We start from the raw sequence: 14566 nt of genomic DNA, 5'->3' as shown, positions 1-14566 counted from the left end.
GGATATGTTTGATACGAGCACTGTCGTCCGGAATAACTGATGGTCTGTAATGCGCTTTACAGACTATCAGTTATTCCGGACGACAGTGCTCGTGTCGAACATATCCTATATATTGTGCACATTACCACACTTGAAATTCGTAGTAGGTACTTATTACAATGATTTTATCCGCTATTAAAAAAACACGTCCGTTCCGTTCGACGGTTGAAATGTACCTTAAACCAACAAATTTGTTGCCCCAACTTGTTGTGTCGTAGTCTTTATCCGACCGTGTAAGGTGCCCTTAAGAAGGTCACCGATAACCTTTGTGTTGGGATTCGATAGAAAATTTATCGACGATATAAACACACCATATATTCTAATCGATTTTAAAGAAATTTCTCATCTACTAGCCATTGGAAGCGATCGAAACGTTATTGATTTCATTTTGTTTTATTTGTAAAAGTAAACAAACTAAACCTCATATTTATGTTTAAAATCAATTATTCGCTAATTATTTTTCGATATCCGGCAAAATTCAATCGGAGTCATACGATACTCTATAGAAAAAGAATTCACAAAAATTGTAGAGAAACTTCGAGGTGCAAGCTACTAGGGGGAAAAATTATAAACTCCATAAAACTTATTTGTTTCATCTTTCTATTTTAGACAAAAGCTCGACTAAGTGGTGTTTGCATTTTGAAGAAAATACATAAAAATAGAACGAAAAAATATTGTTGAAACAATCATATAATCAAGAGTCATCGTGCAACGTATAACAGGCATCCCCAAGTGCTTATTCCACAATATCCAATAATAACAACAACACGACACGCTGTAACAATTGCAACAACAAAATATGAAATGGGTAAGTATGCGAAAAATTTTCCATATTAATAAATAAAAATCTGTGCATTTTCATAAACCAATGAGAGGAAATATTCATAAAATTGGTCCACATTAACAATAGGCTCATAAAGCTCTATTTCCACCAAAAAAATTCATTTTTTATTTTACATTGGATTAAATGACAATCAGAATTTGGGGATATTGGTTTGGTACAAAGTTACTTTGTGTGTGAAGGATCCAAAAAGTTTGTAAAGCGTTGGGATACAAATATGGCAAATATGAATTTTGTGACTATCTTAGACTATTTTAAGGGTAACCCACCTTGTTGTGATGGTAAAGACGGCGCTCGGTCTCGAAGAATATAAATAAACACTCGTTATGAGTACTATTCGGATTTTTATACCCTAAACTACGTAGTGCTCAGGGTATAAATTTGATCTGCCAAAAAAAATGTACTTACCAGAAATATTGATTTTAGAATCCATAAAATATATACCGATCAGAATCACCTCCTGAGTCGATCTAGCGCTTGAAGTCCGTCCGTCCGTCCATGTATTTGTTGTTCTCAGGATTCCGGTCGCAGTTATTAACCGATTTTGATGATTTTTCGCTCATAGTTGCGTGGATGGCTAACACTAGTAAAATGAATGTGGTAAAATCTTAGCCTCGTCGAAGAAAAACAAAAAAATTGGCTATCGAAAAAAAATTGGCTATCGATTTTCAAAAATTTGCCCCTTATAACCTTATTTTTGATCATAGTGGCCTCATCTATTTACCGATCTTACTCAAATTTAGCACAATCAACAAAACCTGCAATATATATCGTCCAAATCGGTTCAGATTTAGATATATAGAAAAATTTACCCCTTATAACGTTATTTCTCACCATAGTAGCCTTATTTAGTACCCGATCTTACTCCAATTGAACACAAGGTAACCTTCTGTGGTATCAAACAAATCTGTAAAATATCGAAATCGGTTCAGATTTAGATATAGCTCCCATATATATGCATCGATCGATTTTGCCAAATTTGGCCATTATACTCTTATGTATTAACCAATGTTGCTCAAATATCAAATGTACATGTATTAGCCGATCGTATTTAGACTTACATGTAGCTATTACATAAATCTATTGCCCTATTTTCCGAAATTTGGATTTATTACCCACACTAATTGAGCGATTTCCTCTTTTTTTGATACCCCTTTAAGTGCGATTTTTTCCAAAACCTATACCATTGATACCCCACCAACAATATTTGCTAATTCAATAGGGGTGGTTTAGGGTATGATAGGCATTAATTAACAAAATACGTTTAAATAAATCTCAGAATGAGACACAGACGAGTCTCATTTCACACTGGTGACCTGAATCGTTTCGGGGATTTGTGTAGGATTATAATGGACTTGAATCAGAGGAAATGGAAACATATGCTTATTCATGTTCGATTTTATATTTGTGGTTCGCTTTTGGAAGATGTGGATATGTTGGAGATGTGTTGTTCTTGGCATTTTAATGGACATTACTGATTTTTATAGTTACATTTCTACGATGGTGAAAAGGTCTTTGGTACTTTGGGTTTCATAAAGCGATAAGCGATTAAATAAAAAATATAATTGAAAAAAAGTTCGGGTATTTAATCGGTGTGGGACAACGATCACAGCTGCCAGTGTTGGTAGAATTCTTGATGTTTTTATAGAATTTGCAAACTTTCCTCTACAGCTAAGAGGTACTTCAATTTTCAATAAAAATAAAATTTCGACAAATTAAAAAAAAATCTATAGAAATAAAATTTTGACAAAATTTTCTATAGAAATTTTCTATAAAAATAAAATTTTAACAAAAATTTCTATAGAAATACAATTTTAACAAAATTTTCTATAGAAATAAAAATTTTCTAAAGAAATGAAATTTTTCAAAATTTCTCTATAGAAATAAACTTTAAACAAAATTTTTTGTAGAAATAAAATTTTAACAAAATTTTCTATAGAAATAAAATTTTAACAAAATTTTCTATAGAAATAAAATTTTAACCAAATTTTCTATAGAAATAAAATTTTAACAAAATTTTCTATAGAAATAAAATTTTGAGAAAATTTTCTATAGAAATAAAATTTTGGCAAAATTTTGACAAACTTTTCTATAGAAATAAAATTTTATCAAAATTTTCTATAGAAATAAACTTTTAACAAAATGTTCTATAGAAATAAAATTTTAACAAAATTTTCTATAGAAATAAAATTTTGACAACATTTTCTATAGAAATAAAATGTTGACAAAATTTTCTATAAAAATAAAATTTTGGCAAAATTTTCTATAGAAATAAAATTTTGGCAAAATTTTCTATTGAAATATTTTCTATAGAAAAAAATTGAAAATTGACAAACTTCTATAGAAATAAATTTTGACAAAATTTTCTTTGGTAATAAAATTTTGACAAAATTTCCTATAGAAATAAAATTTTGACAAAATTTCCTATAGAAAAACATTTTAACAAAATTTTCTATAGAAGTAAATTTTTGACAAAATTTTCTATAGAAATAAAATTTTGTCAAAATTTTCCATAGAAATAAAATATTGACAAAATTAAGACACATCGGTTGCAAGTGGGTGTGCTAGACCCACTCGAGAAATTAAATCTGTAACCTTGGACAAAAATCTATTCCGAAAAACTATTCTGAGTCTGTTGTTAATATAGAGTCAACATAATTCCTAAATTTCACATTTCACCTAAAATCCACATTGAAAAAAAATTCTACACCCATATAAAAAAATCTATATCTCTGTTATTTTTTCTATTTCTCTATATATCTTACAGGCATTTTTTGCAACGTATTACAACACTCTCGTGGTTCTGAGTAAACAGACATATTGTAATAATATTTTAATTTCTATTTAAACAGAATCAAAACAATTAGAGAAGAAAATTCAAAATTCATTACCTTTTCATTATTTTTTCATTCTTCATTTTCTTTTCGAAAATTATTTTGAAGCAATAAATTGGTTTGAAAGAACTATTTGTAGCATATCTCGAATTTAATATAGCTCTGAAAGCCAAAGCCCATAAGACATTTGCTTAAAACACAAAAAACCTCGAATCTCTTGTTCGCAACAACAAATCGTGGCTGACTCAGCAACAAAGTCATCTACCACAATTGATGTAAGTAGAAACATATTTTTGTTGTTTGATACCCCATTTCCCTGATGAAATTTTGTTTCAATTGCGTCATTGGTTTTCCACAAAACAAAAAACTACACGAATTTCCTATTGGCATTACTATTCTTAGTTCACACCAAACTAAAATATGTAAATTGTTTTTATTTTTCCTACAGTTAAAATATAATATTCTCAATTAAAGCAGCTTTATAATACGTGCCGGAATGCATTTTGAGTTGACTGTCAATTGGAAATATCAATCACACTTTTACACTGTGTGTACAAAATCTTATTTAAATAACAGCGCTCCAAGCCATATTCTTTCATCTACACTAACACAAAATTTTCGTATAATCCAGAATATTTATTATTTGCCTATGGTCAACAATATAGATTTGAAGCTAGATCAGTGATGGTCCATCCGCATAACATATAATGCAGTACGGTTGACACGAATTGTTACTAATTCAAATGACTATATATTTTTATTTATTCAAATGAGATATATTTTGTGGAATTAATCCAGATTCGTCCATTCACTTTTGTCCTGACTATTTCTCCGTGTCGGTCAAAAAAAAAAAAACAGTTGATAGCTCCATGGGGAATTTTTTCTCGTCAGAAAACACGGTGTTCGCCAATTCACCAAGTTTGTCTGAATTCTGTTACTCTTTCGATTCTAAGTGTTTTTCTTTTTTTGGCTTTACCATCACGGTTGCTACAGTTGGTAGAATTCTACCAAAAATGGTAAATTTTTTACTGTTGGTAGGTTGGTAGAATTTCTGATGTTTTGTTAGATTTTTAAAATATTCCTCCAACTAAAAGGTACTTCACAAATAGAAATGTTTCAATTTTTTATAGAAATAGTATTTCTCAAAAGTTTTCTGCAGAAATAATATTTCTCAAAAATTTTCTATAGAAATAAAATTTTTCCAAAATTTTCTATAGAAAAATAAATTTTTTAAATATTTTCTGTAGAAATAAAATTCTTCAAAAATTTTATATAGAAATGAAATGTTGACAAAATTTTATATAGAAATAAAATTTTGACAAAATTTTATATAGAAATAAAATTTTGACAAAATTTTATATAGGTTAGGTTAGGTTAAAGTGGCAGCCCGATTAAATTTCAGGCTCACTTAGACTATTCAGTCCATTGTGATACCACATTTAACTAAAAGTACACAGAAAAAAATATCACCAAAAAATTTCCAATTAAAAAGTTAATTGAAGTTGAAAATTTTTTCAATTAATAATTTAATTGATACAATTAACTTTTTAATCATGATAGAAACATTAAGTTATTTAAGTCAATGATTCAAAATTTTAAAATTTTTAATTAAAAAATTAATTGATACAATTAACTTTTTAATCAAATTCGGAAGACTATTTAATTCAGTTAAAAAAGTGCTGATTTTTTATTTTTTGTTTTAATTAAAAATATATTTCAAACAATCATTTGTTAATCCAAATAAAAACTCTAAGCCAATTCAAAAAGTAATTAAAAATAGTTACCTTTTTTAATTAATAAATTAATTGAGTTTTGCAATCAACATCAATTAAATTTTTAATTGAATCAATTAAAAAATTAATTGAAATTTGCTTAAAAAATCAATTATTTTTTTAATCAAGAATTTTATCTATGCCCAGTTAAATCTGTGATTGATACTACCATTTTCGTGATTGAAGACATTTCAATTAAAAAATTAATTGGATCAATTAGTTTGGTGATTGAATCAGAAAAAAAATTTTTTGTGTGTACCAATTACATATGGGCACTTCTAGTCTTAACCACTGAACCTTCTCTATTATTTACTTTTGTGGAACCAACCAGATTGCTCCAAAAACATTAACAAACTGCTTGAGTTAACGTTTTCCAGGTCAGCCAGTAATCTAAAGCTATATGCTCCTAAAATTCGCTTACGCCTTACACAAAAAGCAGGACACTCACACAAGAGGTGTTTAATTGATTCCTTTTCCTCCACATCATGACAGCTCATACAATAGTCACTTCGCACCTATAGTTTTTGCAAATTCGCCTATCAGGCAGCGACCCGTTATAGCAGATATCAGGAGTGCTATCTGACGCCTTGAGAACACTAGCATATCTAGTGTGCGGTTTAAGTTTAAATGGGGCCATATTTGCTTGGTGTCGCTACAACCCTTGCAATTTTCCCATCGAACATTGGCCATCTTAATTTTATATAGAAATAAAATTTTGACAAAATTTTCTATAAAAATAATTTTTTTCTAAAAATTTTCTAGAGAAACACCATTTTTCAAAAATTTTCTATAGAAATAAAATTTCCACAAAAATGTTCTAAACAAATATAAATTTTCTATAGGAATAAAATTTTTCCAAAAATTGTCAATAGAAATACAATACAATAATTTTTTCAAAATTTTCTATAGAAATAAAATTTTTCCAAAATTGTCTATTATTTGTAAATTATATAAATTGTCCGCTATGTGGCTTCCAAATTTTTCCAAAATTTTCTATAGATGTTTTGTTAGATTTTTCAAAATATTCCTCCAACTAAAAGGTACTTCACAAATTGTCTATAGAAATGTTTCAATTTTTTTTATAAAAATAGTATTTCTCAAAAGTTTTCTATAGAAATAATATTTCTCAAAAATTTTCTATAGAAATAAAAATTTTCAAAAATTTTCTATAGAAAAATAAATTTTTTAAAAATTTTCTGTAGAAATAAAATTCTTCAAAAATAGAAATAAAATTTTGACTAAATTTTATATAGAAATAAAATGTTCTATAGAAATACCATATTTCAAAAATTTTCTATAGAAATAAAATTTCCACAAAAATGTTCTAAACAAATATAAATTTTCTATAGGAATAAAATTTTTCAAAAATTGTCAATAGAAATACAATAGAAATAAAATTTTGACAAAATTTTCTTTAAAAATAAAAGTTTTCAAAAATTTTCTTTAAAAATAAAATTTTTCAACAATTTTCTATAAAAATAAAATTTTTCTAAAAATTTTCTAGAGAAATACCATTTTTCAAAAATTGTCTATAGAAATAAAATTTCCACAAATATGTTCTAAACAAATATAAATTTTCTATAGGAATAAAATTTTCCAAAAATTGTCAATAGAAAAATACAATAATTTTTTCAAAATTTCCTATAGAAATAAAATTTTTCCAAAATTTTCTATAGAAATAAATTTTTTCCAAAATTTTCTATAGAAATAAAATTTTCTATAGAAGTAAAATTTTTCCAAAATTTTCAATTATTTGTAATTTATATAAATTGGCCGCTATGTGGCTTCAAATTACATGATGAAAATAAAAATAAAAAAATAAATAAAATAAAATTTTTCCAAAATTTTCTTTAGAAATAAAATTTTTCCAAAATTTTCTATAGAAATAAAAAATTTTCTATAAATAAAATAAAAATCAATCACAAAAGTTAATTGTATCAAATACTCTTTAATCGGAGCCATTAAATTTTTAGTTGACATTGGTGCTTGAAAAAATGTCAATTAAAATTTTATTGTGCTAATTATCGTCTGGTAATGTACATACACAATATTTTATTTTCCTTTTGTCCCTTATGTAAAAAAAAAATTTGACTACAAACACGAAAGTGATTGATGTTATTAATTTTTTAATTGTAACTGATTCTTTCACGAAAATGATAATATTAATAGCCGGCCTCAATTACAAATTAAAATTTAATTAAAAAAATAAGTTGAATCAATTATTATTTTAATTGAAAAAATCTTAGTTGTTGCGGACAATATATTTTATATGATTAATTAAGAAACTATGAGTATTATTCTTCCAAATGTGTTTTTATTATTATATTTGTATATATTTTCGTAATAATACTTTTCCAATTTTTAATAAATTATAGTAATAAAAATTTAATACAGTATGTTTTCATTTGTAAATTCAACCTCCAGATTTAATTTACAAAGGAAAGCATAAGGCCGAAAAACAAAAACAACAAACTTAGATAAAATTTTAATAAATATATTAAACAATAATATTTGTTAATTACAGGCAATGCCTTCTGCTGTAGGTGGTGCGGGCGGACATGGTTCGGGTGGTCACAATTCGAATATACCCAGTAATGAAGAATGTGGAATACGAGATGTTTGGAAACATAATTTGGAAGAAGAATTTCGAACCATACGTAAAGTGGTACAAAAATATCACTATGTTGCCATGGATACAGAATTTCCAGGTGTAGTAGCACGACCCGTAGGAGAATTTCGCTCTACATCAGATTATCACTATCAATTGTTACGTTGTAATGTTGATTTGTTGCGTATCATTCAATTGGGTTTGACTTTTATGGATGATGAGGGTAAAACCCCGCCCGGATATAGTACATGGCAATTTAATTTCAAATTCAATTTAAGGTAAATCCGACATTTGACATTGTGTACGAACAATTATCTTTTAACGACGTATTTGTATATAATTTTCAGCGAGGATATGTATGCCCAGGATTCCATTGATCTTTTGCAAAATTCTGGAATACAATTTAAAAAACATGAAGAAGATGGAATAGATCCTTTGGATTTCGCTGAACTCTTAATGTCATCGGGTATTGTTTTAGTGGACAATATTAAATGGCTATGCTTCCATTCGGGTTATGATTTTGGATATTTACTGAAATTGTTAACCGATCAAAATTTACCCGCTGATGAAAGTGAATTCTTCGATTTGCTTCACATATACTTTCCCAACATATATGACATTAAGTATTTAATGAAATCATGTAAAAATCTGAAAGGTGGTCTCCAGGAAGTGGCCGATCAATTGGAATTACGGCGTGTGGGACCACAACATCAGGCTGGTTCCGATGCTTTGCTTACCGGAATGGCTTTCTTCAAAATGCGTGAGGTATACAATGAAAACAATAATTTTCCCCTAGAGCCTACATCAGCATTTTTAGATTATGCATTGGAATTGAATAACGCTACTTAAATTTCCATATACATATACTTCAATGCAATGCAATGCTTGTTAGGTAACTAATTGGCTAATAGTTTTACAAAACAAAGCCGCCAAAATGATAATGATATTTTATGCACTCCATACAAGTCTCTAATAATTAAAAAATATTTTAAAATCTTTGATCCATGATTCGATGAAGGATACGTTTTATATAAAGTTTTCATCGTAAACTTTTCCTTTAATGGTTCACAATGAATTTAAAAACAAAACAAAAAATCCAAACAATATTCCAACAAGGGCTTAGGATTTTGTCTTTGGTCCTGGGAGAAAATAATTCTTTTTTTGTTTATATAGAAGTTTACATTTTTTGTTTCACTCACTGAATTGTATTTTAGTTAGGTTTTTTATTATTATTTTCATGAAAATGTTCCTTATATTTCATAAAACGAATTTAATTTTCTTATCTTGAGACATTTTTAAGAACCTTATAAAAATACTCGATTTTTTATGTTTAGTTACATATTTTTTTTTACAATGTATTAAATGATCTCCTTAGTATTAGAAATATTCAGAATATAAAATTAGTTTTAGTTATTTCTTACTCTTACGTTATTTTTGAATTCTTCTTCCGTGTGCCTTTGCATAAACACTACTCAGTAGATTAATATAAAAAAATATTAATAATTTTATTTATTATTCCATGAATTGTTAATGAAGTTATCTTATAATTTCCTTTTTTGTTAAAGTTTTTTTCAAAAATATTTTGATTTTATTCTTTATAAATTTTGTTATCAAATATGAATTTTTCCAATTAAAAATGTTTTTGTTAAAACATATAAAAAACTACTTTTTCATTGGTATTTTTATTTTTCAAAATTGCTTTTTTGTTCGCATTTTGCGAAAGTTTTTAATATGAACTTGTTCCATCAATGAGCCAATGAAACTTCATTAACAAATTCAATTGTTTTCTGTCATTATTATTTTAAATCAATTTCATATAAGAATTTATTTTTGTCCATTGATATGGCATATAGTATAAGTTTCATTGGCTTGATGAACAAGTTCATATTAAGAACAAACTCATTCAAATGTGTTCTAAATATAAGACACATACATTTTTATGCACTAGATTAGATTCCTGGTTTTGTAAGTATATATTTTTTTCTTTTTTATTGTTATTATTTTTTTTTTTGTTTTGCGTTCATTACATCCAAATATTATTTCTTAATGAACAAAAAAACGACAGTATTGCCAGAAATGACGATTTTTCCCCAAAATAAGTGAATATGACAATTTGTCTCCAAAATAGTTAAGAGTGACGATTTGTCCATACAATAATTGTCCCCAAAATAAGTGAATATGACGATATGTCCCCAACATAATTGAAAATAATAATAAGTAAAATGACTGTCCTCAAAAATAAGTGAAAATGACGATTTGTCCCCAACATAATTGAAAATGACGATGTCCCCAAAATTAGTAAAATAACTGTTCGTCCTCAAAAATAAGTGAAAATGACGACTTGTCCCCAAAAGAAATTTAAAATGAAGATTTGTCCCAAAATTAGGTGAAATGACGATTTGTCCCCAAATTAAGTTAAAATAACGATTTGTTCCAAAAATAAGCGAAAATGACGATTTTTCCCCAAAATTAGTGTAAACAACTTTTGTCTCCAAAATAAGTGGAAAAGACAAATTATCCCCAAAATAAGTAAAAATGATTGTCCCCAAAATAAATTGAAAATGAAGATTTGTCCCTAAAATAAGTGAAAATGACGAGTTGTCCCCAAAATAAGTAAAAATGATGATTTGTCACCAAAATAAAATGAAAATGAAGATTTGTCCCAAAATTAGGTGAAATGTCGATTTGTCCCCAAAATAAGCGAAAATGACGATTTTCCCCCAGAATAAGTGAAAAAGACAAATTGTCCCCAAAATAAGTAAAAATGAAAATGCCGAGTTATCCCCAAAATAAGTAAAAATGATGATTTGTCCCCAAAATAAATTGAAAATGAAGATTTGTCCCAAAATTAGGTGAAATGACGATTTGTCCCCAAATTAAGTGAAAATGACGATTTGTCCCAAAAAAACAGTGAAAATGACTATTTATCCCAAAAATAAGCGAAAAAGACGATTTGTCCCCAAAATAAGTGAAAATGATTTGTTGTCCCCAAAATAAGTGAAAAAGACAATTTGTCCCGAAAATAAGTGAAAATGACAATATGTCCCCAAAATAAGTGAAAAAGACAATTTGTCCCCAAAATAAGTTAAAATGACGATATGTCCCCAAAATAAGCGAAAATGACGAGTTGTCCCCAAAATAACAATTTTTAATATAAAAGATCTTCCCAAAGTATTTCTTTACGAAATTCGCCACATATGAATGGAGAACGAATGTAAAATCAAAATGGTCGAAACTTACTAATTCTACCTGTGAAATGTTTCAATTGTATTTTATGTTTTTAGTGAAGGTATTTCTGAGTGTCCATAATTCTTTAAAGTCCGCGAAAATGAATAAGTTCCTTTTAAAATGAATTTATTATAGAATCGGGAAGTATAATTTCTTCGACGAGAGAGGGCTATGCACACTGGATATAACTGTGATCTTATATCTTAGTGAGTCTATTTCAAACGACGGTCCTCCCTACCGCTTGATATGCTACCAGATGAATCAATTATTCCACAATTTGGTGTTCCATTCTCCATATTCACCGGAATTTTCGTTAAATTAATTCATTAGCATAAATCATTGTGAAAGTTGAATTATGTCCGCATTGGATGGCATTTCCGTACCCACTTAAAAATTGCAATGTTTTATTTATAATTCATAGGTTTTTTAATTATATATTTAATTAAAAAAATAATTAAGTAAAAAGTCTTTTAAATACGCGATTTGAACCGTTGTGGCTTTTGTTTTGTTGATCTGTTATTCTGTTTTTTTTTTTTTTTTTTTTTGTCAAAATTTCATTTCTATAGACAATTTTCTCAAAATTTCCGTATTTCTATAGAAAAATTTCTATATAATAGAAAATTTTCTCAAAATTTTATTTCTATAGAAAATGTTCTCAAAAATTTATTTCTATAGAAAATTTTCTCAAATTTTCATTTCTATAGGAAATTTTCTCAAATTTTTATTTCTGTAGAAAATTTTCTCAAATTTTCATTTCTATAGAAAATTTTCTCAAATTTTTATTTCTATAGAAAATTTTCTCAAAGTTTTATTTCCATAGCAAATTTTCTAAAAATTTTATTTCCATAGAAAATTTTCTCAAAATTTTATTTCTATATAAAATTTTGTCAAAATTTCATTTCTATGGAAAATTTTGTCAAAATTTAATTTTTTAGAAAATTTTGTCAAAATTTTATTTCTATAGAAATTTCTCAAAATATATATATATATATATATATATATATATATACATATATATATATATATATATATATATATATATATATATATATATATATATATATATATATATATATATATATATATATATATATATATATATATATATATATATATATATATATATATATATATATATATATATATATATATATAAAATTTTGTCAAAATTTTATTTCTATTGAAATTTTTGTCAAAATATTATTTGAATAGAAAATGTTGTCAACATTTTATTTGAATAAAAAATGTCAAAATTTTATTTGAATAGAAAAATTTGTCCAAATTTTATTTTATTTCTATAGAAAATTTTGTCAAAATTTTATATCTATAGAAAAATTATGAAGTTTCTCTTAGTTGGAGAGGATATTTTGAAAAATCTACCATTTTGGTAGAATTCAACCATGTTCCACACACTATATTATCTCGTTGTTTTATTTCATTCAAAATCAAATTAAAAAAAAATGGCAGATAATATTTGCTATTTTAGCACTGTTTTAGCAGATTTTTCTGCTATGTCCACTTCCAAATTTGATGAATTTTCAGCATAAAAAATACCTAAATCACATCTCACTTTCAATTCAAATGCGACTCTCCATTTTATGTTTTTTCGTTATAGTTCAGATTAGTCGGTTTTGGTTACTTTAAAAAACCGATTTTAACCAAACACAAAGATTCCTTTGATTTATTATTATTAATTAGTATATATTTTTTTCAATTACCTAATATTTAGTTTTATTTTCTTCTTTCCTATAGATGTTCTTTGAGGACAATATTGACAATGCCAAATACTGTGGACATTTGTACGGTTTGGGCACATCGTTCATAGTTAATGGAGCTAACTTCCATGAAAGTAATGGCGAAAATACAAATGCATCGTGATTTATGATTGAAGAGAGAACGCAAAATATTTTTGCAATTAATCTAAAATAAACTAATGGATGGATGGAAAAAAACACGAACGTGTATCAAAACTCAGCTTCAACAACAAACCCCATGTGAAAAGTCTATCGCTATGACACTGGTCGAAAGAAAACTCTACCCTTTATAAACACACGCAATATACACCACCCCACAAAAATATTTATAATTATTCTTTGCATAACCGAAATTTTAAAATTGTCAGTAATAACTTGTTTATTTTTTATTATTATTATTTGCAATAAAATATTTCAATATATAAAGAAAATAAAGTAACAATTTTTGTAATTCGACTAAAATAAATGTAAAAACCGGTAAAAATTTTAAATACAGAAACATGTTTATTGTCAAATCTTGTAAGCCCCTCTAAAAACTTTTCCCTTCAACAGTTTCCTTTCTTAGTTAAAGCAAAAAAAAAAAAAACCGAAAACATAAATAGATTATAGATTGCTCCAAGTCTTTTTTATTGAATAAAACACAAAATTATAAATAATGTAATTACTATATAAGAAAACATTATAATAAATATTTAATAATTACAAAAAAAAAAAAACAATAATATATTTAAAAATACAAGATTTTTTATCATTTGATTAATCCTTCAATATCCAAGCCCGCCTTTTGGAGGTATTGCAACATTAAGGCAACAAAAAGATTCAGTAATATAAAAACTTTTAAAGCTGTAAAAGAAACTTTAATTCATGTACATATTTCTATAGAAATAAAATTTTCTATAGAAATAAAATTTTGGCAAAATTTTCTGTAGAAATAAAATTTTGGCAAAATTTTCTATAGAAATAAAATTTTGGCAAAATTTTCTATAGAAATAAAATTTTGGCAAAATTTTCTATAGAAATAAAATTTTGGCAAAATTTTCTATAGAAATAAAATTTTGGAAAAATTTTCTATAGAAATAAAATTTTGGCAGAATTGTCTATAGAAATAAAATTTTGGCAAAATTTTCTATAGGAATAAAATTTTGACAAAATTGTCTATAGAAATAAAATTTTGACAAAATTGTCTATAGAAATAAAATTTTGTTGTTGTTTTTTATTGCAGCTTAAAACCATACATTGAGTAAACTACAAGTATAGCTTAACCAACAGAGGAAAAGAATGTTTGTCAAATTTATTTGGGCAAAGCCCTATAGACTGCAAGATGGTTGGATGGACGCACGTTTCGCAATTACCACATTCCTCATCAGCATCCTCTACTTGCAGCAAAACTATCAACCAATTATCAGAATAAATTCAGGCAGTTTATTAAACCCAACAAAAACCACACTTGAACCCTCCGAAAAAAGGTTTTACATTGATAGCCGGCTTAT

General features: G+C 26.5%; 1 protein-coding gene across 5 annotated transcripts; it reads left to right on the top strand.

Moving 5' to 3' along the window:
• Positions 1–333: 333 nt before the first annotated feature.
• Pop2 (CCR4-NOT transcription complex subunit Pop2) lies at positions 334–13591 on the top strand. 5 transcript variants are annotated; one of them, XM_075304350.1, is made up of 7 exons: positions 372–581; positions 649–847; positions 3648–3702; positions 3875–3989; positions 8011–8372; positions 8442–8859; positions 13075–13591. In XM_075304350.1, exons 5-7 carry the CDS (start codon positions 8014–8016, stop codon positions 13198–13200), a joined length of 903 nt encoding a protein of 300 aa, XP_075160465.1. In that variant the 5' UTR covers positions 372–581; positions 649–847; positions 3648–3702; positions 3875–3989; positions 8011–8013; the 3' UTR covers positions 13201–13591. The 5 variants fall into 5 exon arrangements, with proteins under 5 accessions (XP_075160463.1, XP_075160466.1, XP_075160465.1 ...); XM_075304349.1 differs by having other exon boundaries at positions 3823–3989; XM_075304348.1 differs by lacking the exons at positions 3648–3702; positions 3875–3989 and having other exon boundaries at positions 334–444.
• Positions 13592–14566: the final 975 nt, after the last annotated feature.

This window comes from Haematobia irritans, chromosome 4 (assembly GCF_050003625.1).
Source record: "Haematobia irritans isolate KBUSLIRL chromosome 4, ASM5000362v1, whole genome shotgun sequence".
In the NCBI taxonomy this organism is placed as follows: Eukaryota; Metazoa; Arthropoda; class Insecta; order Diptera; family Muscidae; genus Haematobia; species Haematobia irritans.
This window is presented reverse-complemented; position numbering and strand designations above follow the sequence as displayed.